Consider the following 26,744-nt stretch of genomic DNA (forward strand, 5'->3'; position numbering starts at 1 on the left):
ATGATGTTGCCAATATGACGAACCGGAATACGGCATACTTCACCTAAAAACGGGGGAATGCAGCAGAAACTTCCCACTCTAGCTGTGCTAAACGCATCTTAACAAACAAGAGGTTGGTACTGGCACGTAGCAGTTTCTCAGCGGTTGGTTGACTTCTTCGCGCCTGGAAAGGTGGCGGGGCCCACTCATTCGATTCGGCACACCAAAATTTTGGAGCGAAAGCAACCAACTTTCTCTCGCCGGTCGGGCGTCTTTCCTTCAGTGTCTTTACAGAAGGACTCAATTATTCTTTGGGAACAGTAGTGGCGGCTTGGCGGCCCTTGCCCCCAGTGAGGGCAGGTGCCACATCTCGCCAAGAGAACCACAGAGTTGGCCGCAGCTCCAGTGCTCCGAACACTGCTCATTTTCCCGGAGGTGCTCGTCCCTGCTATTGAGACTGACTGACTGCCTTCTTCTGAGAAGTTGCAATTTGTGACGACTTTGTAAGCGCTCCTTCCCAGCGAGAATATATGCTAAACTTCCCTCCCAAGCAAGCATATCCAGTAATCTCAAGAAAATAACCACGAAATGGTGGCAGAGAATGAAGAAATATCGCATAGTGATATGTGACAGTCATATCACAAAGGAATACTTACTTGATGATCTGTGTTTGGTGCAAGCAGACCCTAAACCTAAATAACTGTACACTAATCCGCATGAATAGGCGAAAACAACATATATTGTTTGTATTACGTAGCGTCGATTAACCATGGGAATCATTCACAAACTGCAAGTAAAAAAAAAAAAAAAATTGCCCACAGCAGTTTAAGACAAAAAGACCAGATAAATGTAGGAGTGAGAAAACGAAGTAAATGTAATTCAGTTGCGTGATTGGTACATACAAAAGTTTCATTCGGTAAATCCCTAGGACTGTTCATCAGCCTGAGAACCTTGTCACAGAAAATTAGCTGAGGAGATTTTGTTTCACGAGAATGAGAGAGAGAGATAGAGAGAGAAAGAGTGAGCACGCCATTCAAACTATGAACAAACACTAATGGAAGATTTACTCTTAAAATTCCGAAGGCTAACATAACAATATGAGCCACGAAACATTACCGGTACTGTGTCTAATCGCATAGCTAAAGTAATGGCCGCGAGGGCAAAATTCGAAAGATTTGGGAGTTTACAGATCTGTATTGGCAATCTTTCTTGCCGTACACCATCAACGAATGGAATATGAGGCTATACACGACGTACCCACCGACGTAAATCGAACTGTGACTTGCGTTGTAGTTCCTTATCTTCTACATCAGAGAAATATTCCAAGCTAGACTGTATAGTACTAATACTTTACGTAGAGCAACTGGAGATTTGCAATAGCATTACAATGATCCTAAATGTATGAGGGTAATCCCAAAAGTAAGGTCACCTATTTTTTTATAAATACACAGACCTGTTTATTTCTACAATGGTTTACATCAGTTTAGAGCTTGAACATTTAGCTATTTTTCGACATAATCACCATTTCTGTTGATGCATTTTTGTAGACGCTGTGGCAGATTTTGTATGCCCATGTCATACCAGCTCGCCGCCATGTTGCTCAAAAAGTTATGAACCTCTTCTTTCACCTCGTCGTCGGAGCTGAATCGCTTTCCGGCCAAATGTTCTTTAACTTAGGGAACAGGTGATAGTCACTGGGCGCCAAGTCAGGACTACATTGTGGGTGGGTGATTATGTACCACTGAAACTGTTGCAGGAGAGCAACGGTTTGACGAGCGAGGTGTGGGCAAGCGTTGTCATTGAGAATCTGTACACCCTTGCTCAACATTCCTCTTCTACGGCTCTGAATTGCCCTTTTGAGTTTTTTCAGTCTCATAGTACCTGTCTGCGTTCATGGTGGTCCCAGCGATTCAGTTCCGACGACGAGGAGAAAGAAGAGGTTCATAACTTTCTGAACAGAATGGCGGCGAGCTGGTATGACATGGGCATACAAAAACTGCCACAGCGTCTACAAAAATGCATCGACAGAAATGGTGATTCTTTCGAAAAATAGCTAAATGTTCAAGCTGTAAACTGATGTAAACCATTGTAGAAATAAACAGGTCTATTTCCTTATAAAAAAATAGATTACCCTCATACTTTACCCACATAACACCCTATGTCATTCTGCCAGCTCATCGCACGGTATGTTGTCACTCCTATGCAGTTTTTTTTTGGCGTGGCTGAATACCGTCGTGTCTTGATAATCTTGTAACATTTACGTCTTTTAATCAGTAACACAATTTTTGCACCACCCACTCACCTGGGAAGAAGGACACTGCGTAACGATTAAGGTACAAGAGAAACTGGGTTGAAATCCTCCTCCGGACATAGACATAAAATTCCAATGCTTCGATAAAGCAGTTGAGGTGAATGATGTATTTATGATTTGCTCAGCAAATTCACAATGGATTTTGTTCTCCAGATTTAACCAACTGTGTTAGTGCTTCTTGTCTAATGATCTAATTATATTTTGCAATTCTCTCTATAATCTTTCTTTCTTTGAAACTAATTCGAATCACAACAAGTTGAGATTGGACATCTGTGCAGTAACAACAGAGAAATATTACTACATAAATCTAAACGTCTCGTAAAAACTAAAGGAAAAGTAGATACGATTTTATGAGTATCCACCTTGTTTTTAACGTATCATAAATCATATACTAACGATCCTAAGATTTCCGTTATTCATATCATAAATTACGTTTGTGTCCCTTCGAGCTGCGTCTTGACAGTCAATTAATCTTCAGACCATTCATAACTCTGGCAGAGACATCATATGGTTGCTTCTTCCTTAGCAAAACTTCTGAAAGTTGAGAGGCACAGAACGCAAATCTTAACCGTCAGTAGAGGGAGAAGTTGTCAGTCTATGAAGCAAATCGTGAAAAGATTTTAGAAATGATTCAGCTGCGTAAACCCTGCGCTACTGCTGATCCGAATTACTTATCTGTAATAAGGTTACGCCATCACTTCTTTTGTGCACAGCTTTCAGGGAGAATGGCATGACCTGGCGAATTGTGAGGCCCTAGTGATCTTACCGAAGAGAAAACGTCTGGCTTCCTCATTTCCTTCTCACAAGTATCGCAGGACACTGCAATAGTTTTTCAGTAGATGAAGGTTCTTTTACATATTCTGAAAGAGAATCGAGGCGATCGTATTGTGAATGTACTGACAGCCTCTACGACTGGCTGCCTGGGCAAGCTATCGGGTCATGTCAAAGATAAAACACACCTGTTACAACAGGGACATGCCTAATAAAGCACCATAGTAAGCCAGTTAATGGTTCAAATGGCTCTGAGCACTATGAGACTTAACATCGGAGGTCATCAGTCCCGTAGAACTTAGAACTACTTAAACCAAACTAACCTAAGGACATCACACACATCCATGCCCGAGGCGAGATTCGAACCTGCGACCGTAGCAGTCGCACGGTTCCAGACAGAAGCGCCTAGAGCCGCTCGGCCACCGCAGCTGGCAAAGCTAGTTAATCTCCGGGCAGATTGCTTCACTTTCTCTCACATAGTTCACGTTGTAATTTTTACGTTTAGTGGAAATATAACATTATTTGCTGCTAACAATGCTACAACCAGATTCTGAAAATTTCAAGCAACGCGACATACAGCTTTTATACCGGCTGATTTTAATTTATTTTCTCCTGTGTTTTAGACTTTTCAGGGACAGTAAGTAGCAATTTAAATTCTAAAGACGAAAAATGAAAAGTCTATCGTGTCGACGATCTCATAAATGCACGAACGTACTGCCAAGTCCATTACTCAGCGAAAATATGATGGATTATTCAATTTTGCTGCTTGTAGATGCCACATAACCCATGTGCTAAATGTACCAGCCATTTGGTTTGATCACCGTAAGTATGGAACTCCTGCTACATACGCAGTGTGCGTAGGTAAGGCGAAAGTGTGCCACTGACGAACAAAAGTAATAACTCTGTACAACGTCTACCTAATTCACTTAAGCCATAACTGTAATACCTACTGCACGACTACACTTCGTACGACGGGAAGCTCTTTTGTTCCATAACATAGCCTCAGATTTCTAGGAGAATTTTCTGTGCACGTCTGTCTGTACCAGAAGTAAATTAACTGGAAAAGATAAAGTTCTCAGCTGTTAATTAGATGAGGGGCTAAAAGTGGTCAAATCTAATAACACAGAAGTTATAATTAACGAAAAAATTATATAATGAGACAGCTGTACGGAAATATAGCGCCATGATGATTTAGCAAAATAGAAAGGTCACCTACTTTCTACTGCCTCCTTTCAGTGAAAGCGAGTATCTGAGACATGCTCTACTAATACTCTGTAGAAGTGGGACGCAATGTTTCCTCTGTTGTAGATATGGGTTCGGCCATCTCTACCGTGGAAGTTAGGCATCTACCTTTTCATTGGTTTAGTAAAAATATGTGACTTTTCACTCGTACATCAATATGAGATATACTAGGTGATCAAAAAGTCAGTATAAATTTGAAAACTTAATAAACCACGGAATAATGTGGATAGAGAGGTAAAAATTGACTCACGTGCTTGGAATGACATAAGGTTTCATTAGAACAAAAAAAAAAAAAAAGGTATTGCTAGGCGCGTGAAAGATCTCTTTCGCGCGTTCGTTTGGTGATCATCGTGTGCTCAGCCGCCACTTTCGTCATGCTTGGCCTCCCAGGTCCCCAGACCTCCGTCCCTTGCGATTATTGGCTTTGGGGTTACCTGAAGTCGCAAGTGTATCGTGATCGACCGACATCTCTAGGGATGCTGAAAGACAACATCCGACGCCAATGCCTCACCATAACTCTGGACATGCTTTACAGTGCTGTTCAGAACATTATTCCTCGACTACAGCTATTGTTGAGGAATGATGGTGGACATATTGAGAATTTCCTGTAAAGAACATCATCTTTGCCTTGTCTTACTTTGTTATGCTAATTATTGCTATTCTGATCAGATGAAGCGCCATCTGTCGGACATTGTTTGAACTTTTGTATTTGTTTGGTTCTAATAAACCCCATGTCATTCCAAGCATGTGTGTCAATTTGTACCTCTCTAACTACATTATTCCGTGATTTACTCAGTTTTCTAATTTATACTGACTTTTTGATCACCCGGTACATTCACTACTTCAAACGTTGCCATCTATTTATTATATTTTACAACAAGCTACCCGCAGTCACGTCCAACATTAATTGCAGCCGCGTAGTCATCAAGCAGTACAGGTCTGCCATTCAACTTTTTTTACAGCAATGCTTATTGTGTAACATCCCTGGCATTGCATGAAACACATAGCATTCACAGTTGTTTCCTTTAATTAAGACACCAAGCGAGATGGTTCAAGGAATGGTTCTGAGGTCTGTCAGGAAAATGTCACTATCGTTGGATCAAAATGCCTGTAAACTATCCCTTTCTCTCTTGTGACAAAGAAGCCATCGAAAACTTAAACTCAAATTTCATCATTTTCTTAATTCAGTTCAGACCGGTTTAGTGTGCATTTAATTTTAATGACTTTCAAACTGAATTTACTACTAAACGTAATTTTGAACTCCACTGGGAGTTCAGACAAAAAGCTTTAGATAGATTCTACATAAGATGAAAAATTGACTCGCTTTTTATATGCCTGCGTACGATCTTAAGGAAGTGCTTTTAAGGAAGAAAACTGGTTCTTGACTTTCCTCGGTTTAAACACAGATCACACAATTCGTGCTCCAATAATGATTTTATATGCTAATACATGGTGTTAAGGTAATTCTCATACGGGGCGAGATGGGATGTTTATTTTCTCTCCCGCAAGCAGTTATCATTTGCTAGATGTTATGAAAGTTCAAAATAATTAATGAGATTTTTAAACAAAAAAGTCTTGACCTTGTGAAGAAAATGAAAATCAAAACAGAATAAGAATGTGGACGTATAAAATTTTTAAGTAGACTTCCATTCCCTGCGGACTGCTTCTGAGAATTTGTGAGCAGCAGACGCAACGCTGTGTGTATTCTTCTGCAGCCAGAGTTTTTCCGCACTTCACTTTTACAGAGACGTGTTTCTGGGCAAATCTTTTCTTTTCATCTTTAGCTGAATGTTTCGTTCCGGGTGACGTCTGCTACATTTACATTTTTCACACGCAACGTTCTCTCATTGCGAAGTAGGTTTTTATTCCTCTCGCGCATATTAACGCTCTCTCGATTAATGTGAAAACGATACAGTACACTCGTAACATACGTATCTTTGAAAAAAAGTCGCTAATCTAAGGCTAGGTATGTCGTATATGAATACTATATGCTCAGTTAACAGCCATAACGTCCGGTGGGCGGATGAAGTCGCGTGGTTACAATATGATTTGTATCTCATAATAATCCAGTACGAGCACTGCTGGAGAAATGATTAGCACTGCGTTGTAGTTTGCACAACTGTTTCCCTAGTACTGACTTTAAGATTATTGCGTGACGCGTGTAGTAGCAGTGCTTACGGGTTTTCTAAAAACATCTCTTACAAAAGAATGCTCCGCGAATGTATCTACTCTCAGTTAATAACTAGTTTCACCTGTCGCATGAATTGGTTTCAGTATTTCCGCCTTGATGGAGATCACAGAACGACGGTATAAGGGTTGCATATATGCCTTTCACACAATCCAGAGTTTAACTACATGCCTTTTCATACTTTGACGACAGATTCCAAACACCAAAATAAGAGAAAAGTGCTGTAATCATGGGCTCCAAAATGCATACCTTAAGAGCTAAGAGCACTCGTTCATCTTCGATACTGCGAAACCCATCTCTTCTGTTATAAAGGTGCTCATAGCTTTTAAAGTATGCTTTTTAGAGCCCGTGTTTACAAAACATTTTTTCTTGTTTTGATGGTAGGAACCTGTCTTCGTAGTCTGTAAATGGAATTTACATACACCCTGTATATTTCTCCACGCTAGATGGCATGTTGGTTGAGGCATTTACATCTATATGGACACTCTGAAAATCATATTTCAATCTCGTATATCTTTCCGTACGAGCTCCGAATTCCGTTATTTTATCGTCGTGATCCTTTCTCCCTATGTAGGTCGGTGTCAACAAAATATTTTCGTATTCGGAGGAGAAAGTTGGTGATTGGAATTGCGTGAGAAGATTCCGTCGCAACGAAAAACGCCTTTCCTTTAATGACGTCCAGCCCAAATCCTGTATCATTTCAGTGATACTCTCTTCCATATTTCGCGATAATACAAAACGTGCTGCTTTTCTTTGAACTTTCGATAGATTTCAATATTCGCGGAGTTCAGCTATTCTGAATTAAATGTCCGGATCGGTGTCCTCAACAAGATCGCAGGCGATTTTCTCTTTTAATCTTGTCCAACAGGACTAGTGCCAGTGTCCAATAATCTCGAACTCTGTGGCACATTTAAGTATTTTCTCCGTTTCTGCTACTTGTTTCTCACATGTACGAGGACACAATAATAAGTTTTCGGTCTTGCGGAATAAGTCTCTTATTCTTAGGATTAACGCATTTTATCCTTTTCAGAGAGTGTATTTTGTTGTATCCTGCCCAGTCGTCGATTATGGGGAGTCTAGATAACATTCCAACAAATCGTATTAATTAGTTTTTATTACAATAAGATAAATGACAATACTTAACTTTGAGAAATACAGATGTTTCGCGAGCAAGGGGCGACATGTAAAATAAACAATATTCTTCAGTACATATAGTTGCTAAGTTGCTGGTCTTGAAGTGCCTAATCTTGATGCTGCTGTAGAAGTTGGCCGCTGCCAGTCGGCTGGCCGCTTATGTTCTCTTCGTATAGAGGTCTCTGCTGTCGCGTTGTCGTCCTAGAGAGGGGTCGGTCAGCGTGCTATTGGCTGCCGTCTTCTTCAACGCCCTCTCCGCTCTATCGTTTCCGACTGGTGTGCCGGCGCTTGACTTTATGCCAGAACAGATTTAATCCTTGAACTGTGGCCTTGGGAAGTCTAAAATACCCGTAGATAGCGACTACGACCTTTCGTAAGACGCAGCATGTTTTGCAGCTACAAATTTCTTTAGATTTAGGAACAAACGGAATCCAAAGCGTAAAAAATCTGGTGAAAAAACGTGGATGCTCCAAGATGTGCTCAAAATCTCTCATGGCAAAGCACCTTTGTGATCAGAGGTTATTTCTTGGTGAAAAGATTTCTGCTTTTGCTACTCAAACCTATTTCCGCATGTTCTATGCAGTTATGCGGCCTATAACATATGGATACTATGTGCCTGTTACTGCCTTGCCGCTTGCAAAGTAATCAATGCAAATAATTCGAAGTGGAAGTGATTTTCCGTCCACCATCGAAGATTTGGACCTGCTGGGATCAGTGAAAGGCGATCTGGTATTGCGGAAGGCGGGAATTGATAAAATACCTTGTTAGTGTGGCATGTCGTATATAGGACAAACATTGCGAACAGTAGAAGAACGTTGTACTGAACATCAGTGCTGTACTCGCCTTTTGCAACCTAGCGAGTTTGCAATTGCTGAGCATTGCATTTCCACTGCACACTCAATGGAGTATGACAAGACAACAGTTTTGGCCACAGCAACATCCTTTTGGGACTCCGTCATAAAAGAATCAGTGGAAATTCGCATGACAGACAATCTTATGAGCCGTGACAATGGCTACGAGCTAGATAATGCGTGGGACCCCTAGATAATGCGTGGAACCCCGTCATCTCTAAGATCTGTTCCAGACGAAAACGTCAGAGTACTCCGATGGCCGCGGCAATTGAGAACGCCGAAGACAGCTGAGTTCTGCAGTTCCACAGCGAGGGCGCTGCTGGCGGGCGGTGTGGTTCGTCTGTCAACATGATTGTGACGCATGCGCGGAATACTCACTGGACGCTATATATTGCGGAACGGAGGGCGTCTTTGTCTATCTAGAGGGTTGGATCCCCTCCTTCGAAAGCGTCAGATTGCAAAGCCTGGGCTACTCTCAGGGTGGAATCTCCGTCTTCGAAGATTGTGTGTGTTTGTCTGTCTGTCTGTCTGTCTGTCTGCCCGCTGCTGTCGCTGTTCGTTCGTCCGTCCGTCCGTCCGTCCGTCCGCCCGCCTGCCTGCTGGCTGTCCATCGCCGTCGTCGTAACCGCTGCCGCCGCCGCCGCCGCCGCCGCCTGCTGTTCGTCCGTCTGTTCGCCGCCGACGCCGACGCCGCCTGCTGTTCGTCCGTCTGTTCGCCGCTGCCCATCGCCGACGCCGACGCCGCCTGCTGCACGTCCGTCTGTCCGTCGCCGTTCGTCTGCAATGAGTACTCCCACCTCCACCGTCATCTACACCTCCCCCTCCCCCTCTCCCACAGTCACTTCCTGGAGTGCCGCCTCTGGCCTCCCTCCTTCCACCTCCCCTTCCCTTCCCCCACTTACCTACCCCCCTATCTCCTCCCCTGCTGTATACCCACACCTCTACACCCTTCCTCCAGCCTCCACACCCACAACAGCTCCCACTACTACCCCCGCCCTCACGTACGCCTCTGTTGCCGCCTCTGCTGCCGCCCCTCAGGTGGTTGGCTTACCCTCTCTCACCGACCCCGTCGCTTCGTCTTCTGCATCTCCCGCACGCCTCACGTCGCGCCGAGCCACCATCGCCACCACTGAACCAGCTGCTTCTACCGGTGCCTCCACTACGCCACAGGGATCTGCCACCCGCAACCTCCCTCTCCTCCCCGTCCCTCTCCCCTCCTCCCAGCCTCCAGTCTCCAAAAAACCCCAAAAGCGCGTCCTTACCGACTCTGCTCCCGCCACTTCCCACAAAAAATCAACACCACCTCCTCCTCCCCCTGCCGTCACCATGGACACCACCCCTCCTCCTGCCACCCCTACCTTGGCCCCCACCCTCCACACCTTTGTCCTGTCAACTCCCGATCCTAAGTTCCTCGACGCTCGTACCCTCACCAAGGAAATACGAAAGTACTTACCTGGTGCTCCCATCTCCCAACTCATTCCCCGCAGGGACTTAGTCCTTATCAAGTCCCCGTCCCCATCCTTTCACACAGACCTCCTGCGAAAACTCCCACGAGTTATGTTTGGCCCCCACGCCTCTCTGACACCCTTCCTTTCCGCTTCCACTCCTCGTCAGCCGCAGCCTCCCCGTCGCTCCCCCCCCCCACCTACACCGCTGTGATCACCAAGCTCAGCCCGGTGATCACAGAGGATGAAGTGTTGGTAGAACTGAACTCCCACCCGGACTTGGAAATCCGCTCTGCCCGCCGTATCCACAATGCCTCTGGTCCCACCTACCTCATGCGGGTATTCTCAGAGTCCGACCCATCCATAGACCATCTCCTCACCCAGGGTGCCCTAATATACCACCGTCGCCACCCTGTTGAATCCTCCAAATCCCCTCCCCAATCCTACCATTGCCAGCGGTGCCTGATGTACAATGACCACCTGACTCCCAACTGCAAAAACCCCCCCACCTGTCCCCATTGCAAGGCCTCCCACTTTCTCAAGAACTGCCCCAACCTCGCTGCTCCTCCTTCCTGTAATACCTGCAATGGCCCCCATCCCACATACTCCCACAAGTGTAAAGCTAAACCCCCTCCAGCCACCCCTGAACTTACAGTCCCAGTTCGTCCCGTCGATCCTCCTGTCCATCCTAACAATTCCCTCCATCCACCCCCAACGGCCGAGGACATCATCCGGTTCATTACCGTTGTACTCCAAACCATTCACCCTTTTCAGCGCCCGCACACCTTCCAACAAATATCCCTTGCTGCTCGCTCTGTTTTCCACCTGAACACCTTCGCCACTTACTCCCACAACCAAGCCCACTTCACCTTCACCCGCCTCGACACCCTAGTTTAAGTCTCTTCCCTTCCCTCTCTTCCCCCCCTCCTTCCCGTCATGGCGCGGCACGAGTCTCGCATCCTCTTCCAGAACATTCGCTCCTTCCGCTCCAACAAATACCTCCTCATGCACACCCTCTCCCACCACCAGGTCGACACCTTCCTCTTGAACGAAACCTTTCTCCAGCCCCACCATTCTATCCACACCTCCCCCTATATCCTCCACCGCACTGATGCTCCTGGTCCTCGTGCGCAGGGTGGAGTCGCGATTGGCCACCTTAAGCATATCCCCGTCAGGCCACAACCTCTCCTCAATGACCCCACTGAACACCTTATCCTCAGCGTCTTCTTCCCCTCCCTCACCGTTACCTGTGCCACCATCTATGTCCGCTCAACTGCTCCTCTTCCTTATGACTTCATGTCACACATTGGCCACACCTTCTCCACCTATGTGATTGCCGCCGACCTCAACATCCATAGCCGCACTCCTGCTGCCCTTCGGCGGTGGCATCAGTTCCTCTCCACAATCCAGGGTGACCTTGTTCCCATTCCCCAGCACACCCGACCCGAAAGTAACACCACCCCCGATGTTGTCATTGCCTCCGCCAACCTCCTTGGGCGTATCACTGTCGCCGTCCTTGAACCCACAGGTAGCGATCATCTCCCTGTCCTTCTCACCATAACGTCTGCAAACCGCCCCCCTCCGGCTCCGCAACCTGCACCCCCTCCCAAGGTCGTCCATGACTATCGCCGTGCCAACTGGGATGCCTACCGGGACTCCATCTCCACCCAGGTCGAAAGCCACCCTCTTACCTATCGCCATCCTGACGACATCATCCGCGCCTCGTCCTTCCTTCAGACGGTAATTACAGACGCCGTGGAGGCCCATGTTCCTACTAAAACCATCCACCCACACCGTCCCACTCTCCCTCCGCGGGCTGTCCTCCTCCTCCGTGACTCCCGCCGCCTCTATCGCTCCTTCCTCCGCACTCGTGACAGGGATACACTCCAACGCCACCGGCAAATACAGCGACACGTACGGAACCTTATTACAGCAACGAAATGCCGGAACTGGCGCCACACCTGCACACGGCTCAATGCCACCCTCCCTATCAACTCCTCCAAGTACTGGTCCGCCTTCCATCGTCTTACTGGTTCCCTTTCCGCTCCCCACTACCCCCTTCTCCATAACGATCGCCCCCTTCCAGACAACCTCAGTAAGGCCAACCACTTCGCTTCCCACCTTTCCGAGGTCTTCTCCATCCCCGATGATCCCCACTTTGATTATTCTCTTTTCCCCACCGTCGTGGAACGTGCTGATACCTCAGTTGCTCCACTTGCTCCTAGTCTCCAGTACTTGGGGCAGTTGCCCCCCTCTGACGTCAACACTCCCATCACAGCACAAGACATTAAACTTCTCCTCCAGTCCAAATGCAACACGGCCCCTGGTCATGACTGTGTCACCTACCGTCACCTTCGAGAAAGCCCCTATTCCTTCCTAACTGTCCTCGCCCATCTCTATAATGTCATCCTCTCTACTGGCTTCTACCCTGACCTGTGGAAGACCTCCCGCGTCCTCCTATTCCTCAAACCCAACAAACCCCCTTCTGCAGCCTCTTCCTATCGTCCCATCTGCCTCACCTCCGTCTTCAGTAAGGTCTTTGAATCCATCCTCTCCCACCGTATCCATCGGCACCTTGCTCAACACCACCTCCTCCCCCTTACCCAGTGTGGCTTCCGACCCTCCTTCTCTGCTGACGACCAACTCCTCAACCTTGTTCACCTTCTGTCCCTCCAGCTCAACTCCCGTCGCTCCGCCATTTTTGTTTCCCTTGACCTCCAAAATGCCTATGACCGTGTATGGCATCCCGGTCTCCTCTTTAAACTCCAAACCTACGCCCTGCCTATCAATTTTGTTCGTCTGGTCGCTTCCTTCCTCTCGCACCGTCCTTCCTATGTCACCCTCCACAACACCAACTCCCGTATCTTTTATCCCACGGCTGGCGTCCCCCAGGGTTCTGTCCTCTCCCCTCTCCTTTATCTCTTGTATACAGCTGATATGCCCAAGCCACCCCCACCAGTCCACCTTCTCCAATATGCTGATGACACTGCCTTCCTGGCTCTCTATCCTACCCTTCAACGGTCTCAACGTACCCTCCAAACCCACCTTAACCAGTTCACCACTTGGTGTAACCAGTGGCTCCTCCGTCTCAACCCCTCCAAAACCCAGGCAATCATCATAGGCCGCACCACTCGCTCCTTTCGCCTCCATGATTTCTACCTCACCCTTTATGGTCGCCCTATCCAACTCACCCCCACCCTGAAATACCTTGGCCTCACCCTTGACCGACACCTCACCTGGGCCCCTCATCTCCTGACCATCCAGCAGAAAGCCCATTCCCGCCTCCACCTGCTGAAACTCCTGTCCGGCCGGACATGGGGATTGCATCCTTCTACCATCCTCCACACCTACAAATCCCTCATCCGTCCTGTCCTCTGTTATGCCAGCGTCACCTGGATCTCCGCCCCCACCCGCTTTTACAAGGCCCTCCAAATCCTGTATGAACTGATCCCCTTCCCCCACCTTCTCTTGTTCCTCCAACATCTCCACATCCTTTACATTGTTTGCAGGGTTGATCACCCCCACCCTCTGGTTTCCTCCTTCCTCTCCACCCCCCGCCCGTTGCCGCGCCTCTATCGCTGTATCCCTCCCTCTCTCCACCTCCACACCCTCCATCTCCTTCATCAGGGCAATTTCCAACGCCTCCCCCTCCCGGATGACGAACTTCGCCGTGACATATACCCTTCCTTCCAACTATAACCCGGCCTTGGTTCCCCCCCCCCCCTCCCTAGGGCCCCCTTCTCCTCTTTCCTCCTTCTCCCAGAGCGGACTTTCCTCCATCCCCCCCTCCCCTGAGACCCTGCACCCCATACTTGCCTCTCTCCTTCCCACATCCCTCCCTACCTGGCCCTCTTCCGTGCGCCCCCCATTCCCCTCCCCCATCTCTTCCCCTCCCTCCCTTCTTCAGGTCTCCCTCATCTGCTTGAACCTGGCAGATCCTCTGTATTGATCATCATCAGTGTGCCACATCAGTGTTGTGTTTAGTGCTGTTTCTCGTGTGCGTCAAGAGGTGTGATTTTAATTGTGTACTGCCTTGAGGTTCGCCGTCAGTGTTACGCTGTGTGCTATGCCATCCGTCAACACCTTTATGCTCCAGTCATACTGTGCCTTGTGTTCTTTTAATCGTCGCAGTGTGTGGCTTTTTGTGTGTGCTACTTTTAAACAGTTTTTTATCTCCATTTTACAGTCACCCCGTTTTTTTGTCTATTGCCTTCCATGATGTTCTCCCTTTTTATATCTATGTTCGCCTTCTTCTCTCCTTTGCTGTTTTTAAATGTCGTCTATTGTTTTGTTCCATATCTTTCGGCTGAAGAGCAGCGCATATGCTGCTGCCAGCCCGCCCCGATGGGGAATTGAAATACAATAAAGAAAAAAAAAGCGTCTTTGTCAGTCTTCGATGGCTCAACTGATGATGGCTGGCGGTTGTCCAGTCGAAATATCGTGGATGGAAGCCCGAAATCTTTTTGAATGAAAATAATGTACGCCTTCATAGATGAGTGGTCAGCGCGGCTGACTGCCATGTGGGGACCCAGATTCAATTCTCAGTATTACAGGGACTTTTTTTTTTTTTTTAATGGGAGGACTTTAATGGAGTGCGTCAACCTCGAGATGCTGAGTAGCTATTAGACTGAGTAGGGGCGGCACCAGATCCACTGACCCAACAATGGGCAGAGTGAGATGTGCTGACCGCACTCCCTCAGTTTCGCAGCTCGATGACTTCTTTGGCTGAAGATGGAAAAAGTGTCGGTCGGGCACGATTGACCCGACTGTGGCGAGAACGGTGGTGCTTTTCCCGATAAGGAGATTCCCGTTTACGCCACACAAAACGCTAGCCACAACGTTGACATAAGATAATATCAACATCGCCTATTTTATAATTTCATTCATCTTTCAGTACCACGACCTTACTGCCTTAATACAGAGAACGCCAAGCCTCAAAAACTTTATTATTCGTCCTTTATGTACAACAGATTTCAAGCACGAAACCGGTTACATGTAAGGGCACATTAAAAATAATTATGAGTACCGACGTGGATCTAATGAAATACTTCTTTCAGTTTGTCTTCTTTTATTTGGGTCTCCGCGATTTCTACCACTGTCTTGGTTGCTCTCTCACTTCTGGTATGAAATAAGTGGTTTCCTTGCGCGTAAGATGAATTCTATTTCTTTACTTCTTTTAACGGTTCTAAGCCTGCTGAAAATATGTTTTCGCATTTTCTATTGGCTAGAATTGCGACGCATTTCAGTATTCTGTCTATGTAGAAAAAATAGTGACAAAAAGCAATGAAAATGAAAAAACTAATAAATTTAAAATTGAACTGTATTCAGCACCCAGTGCGCTTAGTAAAAGTTGAAGTCTGTTGACTGTGTTGAGAGCACCCGTACTGTGTAGTTAAACTGTAATATTGTAAGCTCTGAATGCTGAACCTCAGAACAAATGAAAGTTTTATTTAAACAACAAAGATAAATGGAAGTCTCGAGTGTGGCTAACTTGCGAAAAATTACCACGTTTTTACCAGCAATCACTACTGAAAAATGGTACACGTTCTCGTAATTGTATTCGAGAAAACTGACAAAGTTTGAAAACCCACGAGTCCGAACCTCAAAAAAACTGTAAAATTTACAAGTGCTGAGGTCCAAGATTGTAAAACTTCGTATTCGACCTCAAACATACCGTCAAACAGCCGCCCAAGCCAACACAGATCCTGTCTCATTCGTGGTCCCAAATTCAAAGCGCACTTTCAGCCTCTGGATGGCCTCATACAGCTGCGAGCTGTACTTTTCCCAACTACCAATACGGTTGGAGGCGAGCTCTCATAGCGAGTATTTCCAGGTGCGCTCCACGACGTCGTGGGTTGCTTACGTTGAGCGGTCGAGTGTGGCGATTAGTACTATTCGTATTTTTATAAGTGTTTTATACTCGTATCTCCATTTTGGTAGAGGAGAAACGTTATCGTGTAGTGTCGTGCCCGCCAGAGTAGTGCGACTTTACCTAGCCACACTTGAGCTGAATAGCGATTCGCATTTAACTCACAAATGGATGATCCCTTAATACTAGTCAGGCCATACAGTCGGCACTGAAAATCTTCCATCAGAATGCACTGACGGACGCCCCGTTGTCGGCGATGTCACTAATTCATTGTGGAATCCAGCGCTGTCAGTCCCATCCCCGGACGTGCAATTTCTACAGCAATGGGAGCTACAGCACGTCAGGAACGACAGCTTCTGCATCAATATGATCAACAACTAAAACTTCAGCAGCAGCAACTGGCCAACGGCAACTACTGCTACAGCAGTAACAGTAGCAAAAAAGCAACAACAGCAGTAGCAGAAACTACATCAGGTCAATTAGCAAGTCAGCCATCACTGTGACCCTACCAGCTTACACTTGACGCCAGTGCACCTGCCCATTAGCAAAAAAATGGTTCAAATGGCTCTGAGCACTATGGGACTCAACTTCTGAGGTCATCAGTCCCCTAGAACTTAGAACTACTTAAACCTAACTAACCTAAGGACATCACACACACCCATGCCCGAGGCAGGATTCGAACCTGCAACCGTAGCGGTCTCGCGGTTCCAGACTGTAGCGCCTAGAACCGCACGGCCACTCCGGCCGGCGCCCATTAGCAGCAGCAAAGCGGCCCCTTAGTAAGCGGCTCTGTGTCGTCTCTGATACTGTCCCGTGTGGTACCGGGTTCAGATGCTGGTGATACAGTGCAGAAAAACACAGAACACTCTCAGAGTCGTCCACCGACACCTCAGGATGCGGTTGCGAGGCAGATTATCAACAATCGGTATAGCCGATCTGATGCAGACCCATATATTGTCTTCGTGGAGAGCTTAGATAAGAACATTGGCAAACTCCGTCCTACGTCAGTGGACAAGTTGTTGTATGCCTATAGCTCTCATTTAAAGCACGATATTTTCAATATTAGCCCGTCGGATAGAAACAGAGTTAAGATAGAACTGAAGTTCACTGCGGCTGTCAATTATTTAAAAGAGGTCTCCGTTCTCAAAGAACAAAGGTTCGATGTGTATAACCACAACTTACTGCTCCATACGTATGACATTATTCGCGACGTTGGCAGTAGTCTGACATAAGAAGATAGTCGATTAAATGAAGAGTATGTACTCTGTCGCAAGTATCAAACGTCACATCAAGAGATATCATTCAAATCCCGAATTAATGTTGTCGATTCTACTCTTTATTGTAGTTTCTCGTCCACAAACTTTACCATCACATGCTGCTATCTTGAGACGGGATCGTACGTTGCCCCAGTCACTTAGTGTAGAAATTGCTGGTGTTTTCATCATCTGGAGAACCAAAGCAGAAGCCATACTCGTTGCAGAAGGTGCGGCGATCAATATCCAAGGGACTCGTGCATGGCGATGTTTCCAACTTGCTTATTCTGCTTCACTCAGCACCCAGTTACAAATAGTTCAAATGGCTCTGAGCACTATGGGACTTAAATTCTGAGGTCATCAGTCCCCTAGAACTTAGAACTACTTAAACCTAACTCATCTAAGGACATCACACACATCCATTCCCGACGCAGGATTCGAACCTGCGACCGCAGCGGTCGCGCGGTTCCAGACTGTAGCGCCTAGAACCTCTCGGCCACACCGATCGGCAACCAGTTACAGATAGGCCGTGAGTGGTATTTCTCCATCAACAAGAGCTACAAACTGCAAGGGCCTACGTTACGCCGGGCAGGGTAGCCGTGCGGTCTGAGGCGTCTTGTCACGGTCCGCCCGGCTCCCCCCGTCGGAGGTTCGAGTCCTCTCTCAGGCATGGGCGTAGAGGTTGTCCTTAGCGTAAGTCACTTTAAACTCGATAAAGTAGTGCGTAAGCTTAGGGACCGATGACCTCAGCATTTTGGTCCCATAAGACCTTACAACAAATTTGCAAACTTCTTCTACGCCACGTTGGGAAGGGTAACTGGTAGCTCACAGAAGATATAATCAGCTGTCCTACGACAACCTCCCAGTCCACAATATCCCACCGACTTTCCGCCTCTGCCTCCAAGGCTCTCACCACAACCGCCGGCCGCTGTAACGGATTATTCCAGCAGACCACCACCACCTCCGGTGTCACCCTAGTTGCTTTCATTCCTTCAGGTAGCCGGGGCATCACCAGGATGACTTTCAGTCAACAAAGAGGACGGGTTCAGTCTCCATCACGAGACAGTCATCGAAATGGCACACTCCGCGACCAAACAGGCGACAGGGTTTTTTATAATTAGTGAAGAATATTCTTTCACCATCTCCCGCAAGCCCCTCTGCCACATAACTCATACTCTTCTCAGTACGGTAAACAATCGCCGCAGCTTCCTAGTAACAGCGAGTACGTCATCGAAAAAGTCATCTGGTTTATTCTACACCTCCTTGAAAACGAGAAGACACAGCCACCTGGAACTTTACAGTTATGACCTATACGACAATACAGATATGGCCCAACGCTTAGCAGCTAGGGTGGCATTTAGGATCGTCCAAGGGAATTCGCGATCGGCGATCACCATTAAGGATGTACTCCAACAGAACTTTGGGCGCGAAAGACGGCAGTGGCAGCTATCTCTGAGACATGCTTTCAACCAGATACCGTCGTCTGCCTTCGAGGATATCAGGTATACCGACAAGACGGAGAAGATGGTCGATGAGGCGTTGCCATCTTCATCAGTAATGTGCAGTACCACACCCCAATACTGATATCCCATGAACCTATCGACAGCTTTCAAGCGACAGTGGTCAGACTCTCGTCTCCAATCGGTCTAATAAACATTGTTACCATCTAATGCCGACTGCGATCGTTTATTCTCCTTGAAGACTGATACGATTTGGTACAGCAATTAGAACCGCATTTCATATTCTGTAGAGATTTTAATGCGCACAACAGACTGTGAGGGTGAACGTTTAATGCTATTCGTAGACTGGGTGCTGGGATTCCGGAGGGTCTCGACGAGTTCAGTCTCATCGCCTTCAATGGTGGTTCCTCCCATTAATTCTGTTATCGGTTCCGCGACTCTCAGCTGTTGACTTGACCTTGTGTTCTGCGTATCTGGCCTCGCTTCTTGCATGGACTACTCTTCCTTATGCTATGGGGTATAATCACACGCTCTTCTTACATCAACATTGACTTAGACCCCTGTCGCGGTCTGTAGGCCGCCTCATAAATGGAATGTTACGAAGTCAGATGGCTGCCGGTATGTTGCAATAATGGATGCACAACTTTCATCGTTCCCCACCGAGGTGCCCGCACGAGCAAGGTACATTATTTTTCGAAATCATCCCAGTGTAGCAGCATCATTCTCTATTCCACAGAAGAGGGTTATCACCGTTTCGAGCAGACAGCTGGTTCACTGGTGCGACCAAGGATGTTCTGTGGCGGTGACTCAATGGAAGCCAGCTTGCGTTCGACTCAAACGGCATACCACATGGAAGAACTATGTTGCTTAAAAACGGACAGATGCATCCACTAAGAGATTTCTTACTCACGGCCTGCAAGGAAAGACATTGAAGAAAACATTGAGAACATCTCTCCATAACCATCCCCGTTGGGCGGATCTGGGCTATGATTACCTCGCTAAAACGGAAACCTGTGTCTCCCAAGCAGTTGCAGGCCTGGACAGACGAGTTTACCAGCATTATAGCACCACCCACTGCACTGCCAGCACCCACTGACCTCTCTGCGACTGATACTGCTGACGACCTTAGAGATGCTTTCACCTCATCATTCTCTCTCGCCGAACTTCACAGGGCTCTGACGTACTTTAAGGACACATCACACGGATACGACCAGATCCATTATTCCATGATCAGCAATTGGTCCGATAACGTTAAACACTCTGACATTTGAGAGGAAGGGAGCATTTTAGCTAATTAGATATCTCAAGTATTGGTACTCTTATGGAAAGGATCCCGGTCGAGCGACGTCATGTATGTGTTCGTTAGGATTTTAAGTCGAGGAAACGGGCACGCCAGTCCATTCGCCGAATATCCTCTCGCTCCAAGAACTCCTTCAATTTCGCTGTTTTAAACCCTCGCGCATTGCCAACCATGAAAATCCTGTCAGGGGTGAATACACCCCTGGAAAAACGCTCATAGGGAAGGAGTACAGTATCACAACACGTTGACCGGTGAGTGTACCGTGTTCAAAGATTTGGAGGTTAGCATGCCAAAGCAACATTACGTCTCCCCACACGATATCACATTTACCACCAAATCTATCATATTCGACCATCCTGGATGTGCCCTCATATGGCGAGGGGTGTGAACGCGTAATAAACCCAGGAAAATTCGCGAATAGTCGTTTGGTGTTCCAAGTGTCATGGTGTGGGGAGGAATAATGTTGCATGCGCGTACTGACCTCCAAATCTGGGAACGTGGTACACTCACCTGTCATTGTTATTGTGACAGTGTACTCCATTCCCTGCATCTCTTCAGGGTAGAAATCGGTTCTGGAATGATTTTCATGTATGACACTGTGTGATCGCATCGAACAGCGTAGGTAGAGGAGCTGTTGGAACGAGAGAATATTTGGCGAATGGACTGGCCTGCCCATTCTCCTGACTTCAACCCCATCGAGCACGTTTGGGATGTGTTGGAGGGACGCATTTCAGCACGTCCGGGTGCCACAAGAACAATCAAAGAGTTGTCAACCGGTGAAGGTATGCAATGTCCTATCATAAGAGCTCCTTATCAACCTTGCGGCCATCAAGGAAGCATGTTGGGCAACGTACACCTCCCTACTCAAGAACCACGTCACGCCGTTTCTAATGACCAGTGGATATCGTGAATAGCAGTGACTTCAATGGAATTATTGTCTTCGATTAAAAGAGCCATTTCTGCTCGTCTTATTGCGCATTTCTTTCAATTACCCTCTCTACCTCTGTCTTTATCGACTAAATGACAAATCGGAAGAATGCCTCACTTCCAACCATTCCAACCATTCGTCATTATTTTCTCTGTTACTGTGTTTGAACACTTTTTCTGATAGCTGTGTTTCTTTCCCTGTTCGTTCTGTAGATGTGAGGTTCATTATTTTTGGTTGAAACGTGTGATAATGTGTACCTTGCTATGTTTATATTGATGGTTGTGTTTGTTAGTGAGTGTTTAAATTTTCCTTATGTATTTGATCTGTGCACAATTCAGTGCCCTTGCTGTGATGCGTTCAGTTTTTTGTATCATAGTAAGCATCGCTCTTGTCTTTTTAATAAATTCAGATTGCGTTATACGGTTTCTCCTTGATTGTCAACATGAAATTCAACAGCCCTTGCGAGTACTATGACTGTACCCTTCGACTCGCTTAGAAGGAAGGAAGGAAGGGAATTAAGGTTCAAAATGGCTCTGAGCACTATGGGACTTAACATCTATGGTCATCAGTCCCCTAGAACTTAGAACTACTTAAACCTAACTAACCTAAGGACATCACACAACACCCAGTCATCACGAGGCAGAGAAAATCCCTGACCCCGCCGGGAATCGAACCCGGGAACCCGGGCGTGGGAAGCGAGAACGCTACCGCACGACCACGAGCTGCGGACTGGGAAATGAGGGTTTAACGTCCAGTCAACATCGAGATCATTAGAAACGGAACAATAGCTCGGAATATTTCAATGCGGAAGGAAGCCTGACGTGGGTTTTTAAAGGAACCATCCCGGTATACGCCTGTAGCGATTCAGGGATATCACTGAAAACAAATCTGCATGTCCGAACGCGGATTTGAACCGTCGTTCTCCCGAAGGCGAATTCATTCTGTCAACCACTGTGGCACCTCATTCGGTCGACTCATTTAGAACACTCGAAAGCACTCAACCGTGGTATCGGCAAACGACATCCTACTGCATGACAGGAAACTTTTCAGTTACACAGTCCGCATAAGAATTATGGAAGATCGCAAGAATTGTAATTAATTGCTGAAGCATTTGAGATCAATTCGGTTATCTCAGTTCTTAGTACTGGGACTTTTGACATGTCCCTGGGTAGAGAACCAACACTTAGCATGTAAGACTGATAATATAATAAATAGTAAAATATTAGAGGAGGTAAACAATTTTAAATACTTAGAATGCAATATCAAGACCAAATTGATACACAACGTAAGAATGAGACTTTTTACTTAATGAATGGTGCTAGCAGACGAACTTTACAAAGGAATGTAAGGAATGAGAGATTCGTACCATTTTACAAAACACTAACCTCTCCGCTGTAGTGTATGGAAGTGAAACTTAGGTAACAACAAAACAGAACACACTTAGAACCGAGAGTGCGGAAATGAGACTTCTCGGACATGTAGCACGATCCACAAGATCGAAAGTGAAAGATACAAATAACATCAAAATTAGGATTAATTCCTCGAAATTATATGTATATAATGTGTGTGTGTGTGTGTGTGTGTGTGTGTGTGTGTGCAGGAGGAAATGGAAAGAGTACGTCAATGGACGGAGGATGGGAAACTGTCGAAAATACTATACAAATACAAACAAGCAAGGCAAAGAAGGATAGGGACAGCCAAATGTACGAGGGAGTAGACGATTATCATCATCAATTAAGATCAGTGTATTTCCTGTATTACGTGAGACGCATTGTGTACGAGGGGAGTGCAAACGCGTGTACAAATATTGTGAGACAACATAGAAGCACGGATGTAGTTGGTCTTTCCGAAAAGACCTTGGAAAAGAAGCGGTGATGAAGTGAGACAAGAGTAATGTGGTTATTGAGAAGCGGCGCGTGTGGTCCAGATTTGTGCAGCTAAGGCTGCGGCTGCGCGGCTGGGCGGGGCACATCTCACCGCCGATCGATGGCCGCGGCTGCAGCCAGAGCCGGCCAGCTCTTATTGCTCAATATTTGCCTGCTGAGTTTGCTGCCGTCGCAATAAGTTCTCACTGCTGCACCAATGTTTGGCTCGCCGGATGACCGCAGCTGCAGTCTCGCGCGGCTCTGTTATCCTTTCCGTACACAGCGGCGACACTAACGCCCCCTCGTCCCTCTGCTTTCGTTTCCGACCCTCGTCGTCAGCAGTGCGGCGCTTAGCAGTAGCGTGTGGCACGCCACAACTCACATATTGAGATTAAAGCGTTCGTTACTTCACGGGTACCAATTCGAGTTTAATAAGCATTACCTAAACGGTAGCCGCTATCAATTCGTTTCCACAGCCAGTTAAACCGAGTGCTATATCCCATTTATCAAGATAAGCGAAAGCGATCGAAGAGAGCCCTTTCTTCACTCTACATAACATCAATGGACGGTCGCGATGATCCTCACAAAAAGAGTGAGAAATTTGCCTTCGGAGAAAAAAAAATTATGTAATGCGGATAATGAGTGCCACGTTATAGACTGTAATTATTAAGTTTAATATGTAATGGAGTCTTCAGAAAGATTTGTCGCGCAATACGTGGGTTAAACCCGCGTGTTTTACATTGCCTCGCGCAGTTGTTTATTTGCTTTGTCTCACTGCTGCTCCACCTCAGGCATAGGATAGCACAAAAATTCGAGTTATGGCATGTAAACATTCGCTATGTAAAACTGTGTCTTGCCATTTCCGAACGCATGTAGTTGCGTACATCGTCCTACAGTATACTTGGTGTTCCGTACAAGCGAAAGGGGCGTATGGGCGACAACGATACAAGCAAATAATTCTAATAAACATAGGTCAGATACGACGATGCACAAGTGCGATCTTTCCAGTGTAACAACTCCGTCATCTAAGGCTACGTTTATTCCGAAACGCTGCATGTGATGTGTAAATTAAGAAGTGACAAACTGCCCTCGTTTTTTTTATCATCATTCCAGTAACCTTAGTAAATAGCGTATCCGTAACCATTGTATCGGCTACGGTTAGGCAATACCATGGCCTCCCAGGTGTGGGGATATTTAGACACTTAGGTATATTTCAGCCCTGTTGATAGTGTAGAACTCCTGGAACGCATCGTTTGTGGTTGTCAGTGCATTCGGAAACCACCTGGGATTTTTGAACGAGTACCGGTGTAGATGAGAAGACGCGCTGAAGCAAGCCTCACATGAACGCTGGCCATGTGAATTGATAGATTGAGGGAGTTATGGGACTAAACGGCGCGGTGATCAGTCCCGCTATTCAAAAGTTAGATAGGGGTGTCCGTTAAAGATGGGCGGATCCAGGCAGAGGTAACTATAAAGCGATTAAGCTAAAAACACTCATAGTAGAAGTAATAAAAGGGTAGGCCAAATGTAAATAGTGGAAGAACAGAGGGATAAAAGAGCGGTCCTTCTAAGGGGCGTGGTCATGGGACCCAGACGCAGAAAACACGATGAGGGCACAACCACCATGCCCCTGCTTCAGGAGTAAAGCCAAATCTGATAACTCAAAATAAAAACCACTGTCACGTAGGAAACTGAGGACCAGTTTAACCATCCGTGAATCGTCTGCTTATATTAAAGGCAAGGAATCTGGGAGGCTAAACTTAGTACGAAGGGCCAAAAGAAGGGGATATTACACCAATATAAGGGATACCGTCAATCTGGCTCCACAGTCACATTGTGGGGATGGCTCGTTACGCAAGAGAACACAATGGGTGAGGATAGTATGACCGACACGTAGACAGCATAAGACAGTGGACTCTTTTCAAGAGGACCGGAAGGAAGAGCGCCAAACAGCAGTAGCCTCCTTGATTATGCGGAGTTTATTACTGACAGCAGGAACGTACCAGACGTCATTGCACTTTTGGGCAAAGAGAGATTTGACGTGCATCCGCATATCTGCACCTGGAAGAATGAAAGGCAATGGGGGACAAGTATCTGCTCCTCTAGCCAAACGGTCAGTCAGTTCATTCCCAGGGACGCCCACATGACTTGGACTCAGAGAAAGACAAGTGAGCAGGCGCCACGCCCAAAGGCAGAGAGAAGATTTTGGATAGCAGAGACCAAGGGGTGACGTGAGTAGCACCGGTCTATAGCCTGGAGACTGCTCATTAAGTCGCTACATATTAAAACTCCGCGGTGGAAGACCTGAGTAACAAAGTAGAGGGCCCTGTTAATGGTTAGCAGCTATGCTGTGAACACATTACCCGATCCCAGCAATAAATGGTGTTCTAAGCCAGTAGGAGACGTGAAAGCGTATTCCGCCTTGTCTATCGCCTTAGAACCATCAGTGCAGAAGATGGTGGCACCCTGAACTCTTCAAGGATGGCAAGTACAAGACGCTGGAAAACCATAAGGACGACAAAGACCTTAGGACCCTGGAATATGTAGACCCTAATCCGTGGTCTAGGCACCATTCAAGGGGGGATGTGCGAGAAAATACACGGGCCCCTTCCAGAATGTGGAGATGGAGATCCCGACAGAGGGAAGTGAGACGCGTTCCAACTGGCAATTTCACCTGTGGGCGGGAGACATCCTTCGTTTGCAAACAGGGTACAGGTGATGGTTAGGGAATTGGCAAATAGCGAATTCATAAGAAACCAGGAGTTGGCTCCGTCGTATTTGTAGAGGAGGAATCCCCGCTACTACGAGGAGACTGTCAACGGGACTAGTGTGAAAGGCACCAATGGCCAGGAGCACCCCACAATGGTGTACAGGGTCAAGTGTCTGCAGAGTGGAAGGACCCGCTGAGCTATAAACCTGGCTACCATAATCTAGTCTGGACAAAACTACAGCACGATAAAGATGGAGAAGAGTGGTACAGTCTGCACCCCAAGATGTGTGGACTGGGAGGTGGAGAGCAATAAGCTTCCGCATGCAGGTAGTCTTCAAATGGTGAATATGAGGCAGCCGCGTCAGCTTTTTATCAAAAACAAGGCCCAAGAAACAGGACTGTGCTACAACTTCTGAGCACTAGATACCTAAACAGTTATGGACGGGTGTGTACTGTGGGTCGACATCAAAAACGCATAACACGCGATTTGGAGGGAGAAAAATGGAAGTCATGGGAAAGGGCCCACGCAGAGCCCTGCCGGATGATGCCTTGGAGCTGGCGTCCAGCAGATGCAACCGAGTGGGAGCTGTCCCAGATGCAGAAATTGTCAACATACAACACTGGGATAACCAGAGACCCAACAAAGGTTACAAGCCCATTGATGGCGAAGAGGAGGAGTGTGACACTTAACACAGAACCCTGTGGGGTACCGTTCTCCTGCATCCGAGTGGTGATTAGTGAAGTGCCTGTTCTAGCCTGGAAAAGCTGGTGGGATAAAAACCGCTGATAAAAATCGGAAAGGGGCCATGAAAGCCCCAGTCATGGAGGGTAACTAAAATGTGGCGGCGCCAGGCCGAGTAGTATGATTATGTAGGTCAAAGAAGACCACGACAAGGTGTCGGGACCGAGCGAGGTGGCGCAGTGGTTAGACACTGGACTCGCATTCGGAAGGACGACGGTTCAATCCCGCGTCCGGCCATCCTGATTTAGGTTTTCCGTGATTTCCCTAAATCAATCCAGGCAAATGCCGGGATGGTTCCTCTGAAAGGGCACGGCCGACTTCCTTCCCCATTCTTCCCTAATCCGATGAGACCGATGACCACGCTGTCTGGTCTCCTTCCCCAAACCAACCAACCAACCAAGGTGTCGGAACGAGGAAGTTGGGACAGTGGTTAGCACACTGGACGCACATTCGGGAGGACAACGGTTCAAACCTAAGTCCGGCTATCCTAGTTTAGGTTTTCCATGATTTCCCTAAATCGTTTCAGGCAAGTACCGGGATGGTTCCTTTGAAAAGGCACAGCTGACTTCCTTCCCCATCCTTCCCTAATCCAATGGGATCAATGACCTCGTTGTTTGAACCCCTCCCTCCAAATCAGTCAAACAACCAACCCACAAAAGAGCTGTGGGTGGTCATGTGGAACACTTATTGTAATGT

At 46.9% G+C, this 26,744-nt stretch overlaps 1 protein-coding gene across 1 annotated transcript in view; it reads left to right on the plus strand.

The window, feature by feature from the left end:
• Positions 1-22,833, plus strand: part of LOC124556258 (predicted GPI-anchored protein 58) — a 40,900-nt gene extending 18,067 nt beyond the window's left edge. The window contains exons 2-3 of the mRNA XM_047130245.1: positions 9,435-9,921; positions 22,659-22,833. Of these exons, the coding sequence (XP_046986201.1) occupies positions 9,435-9,921; positions 22,659-22,833 (662 nt within the window). The remainder of the gene's footprint in view (positions 1-9,434; positions 9,922-22,658) is intronic.
• The last annotated feature ends 3,911 nt before the right edge of the window (positions 22,834-26,744 follow it).

Source organism: Schistocerca americana, chromosome X (genome assembly GCF_021461395.2).
Source record: "Schistocerca americana isolate TAMUIC-IGC-003095 chromosome X, iqSchAmer2.1, whole genome shotgun sequence".
Lineage (NCBI taxonomy): Eukaryota > Metazoa > Arthropoda > Insecta > Orthoptera > Acrididae > Schistocerca > Schistocerca americana.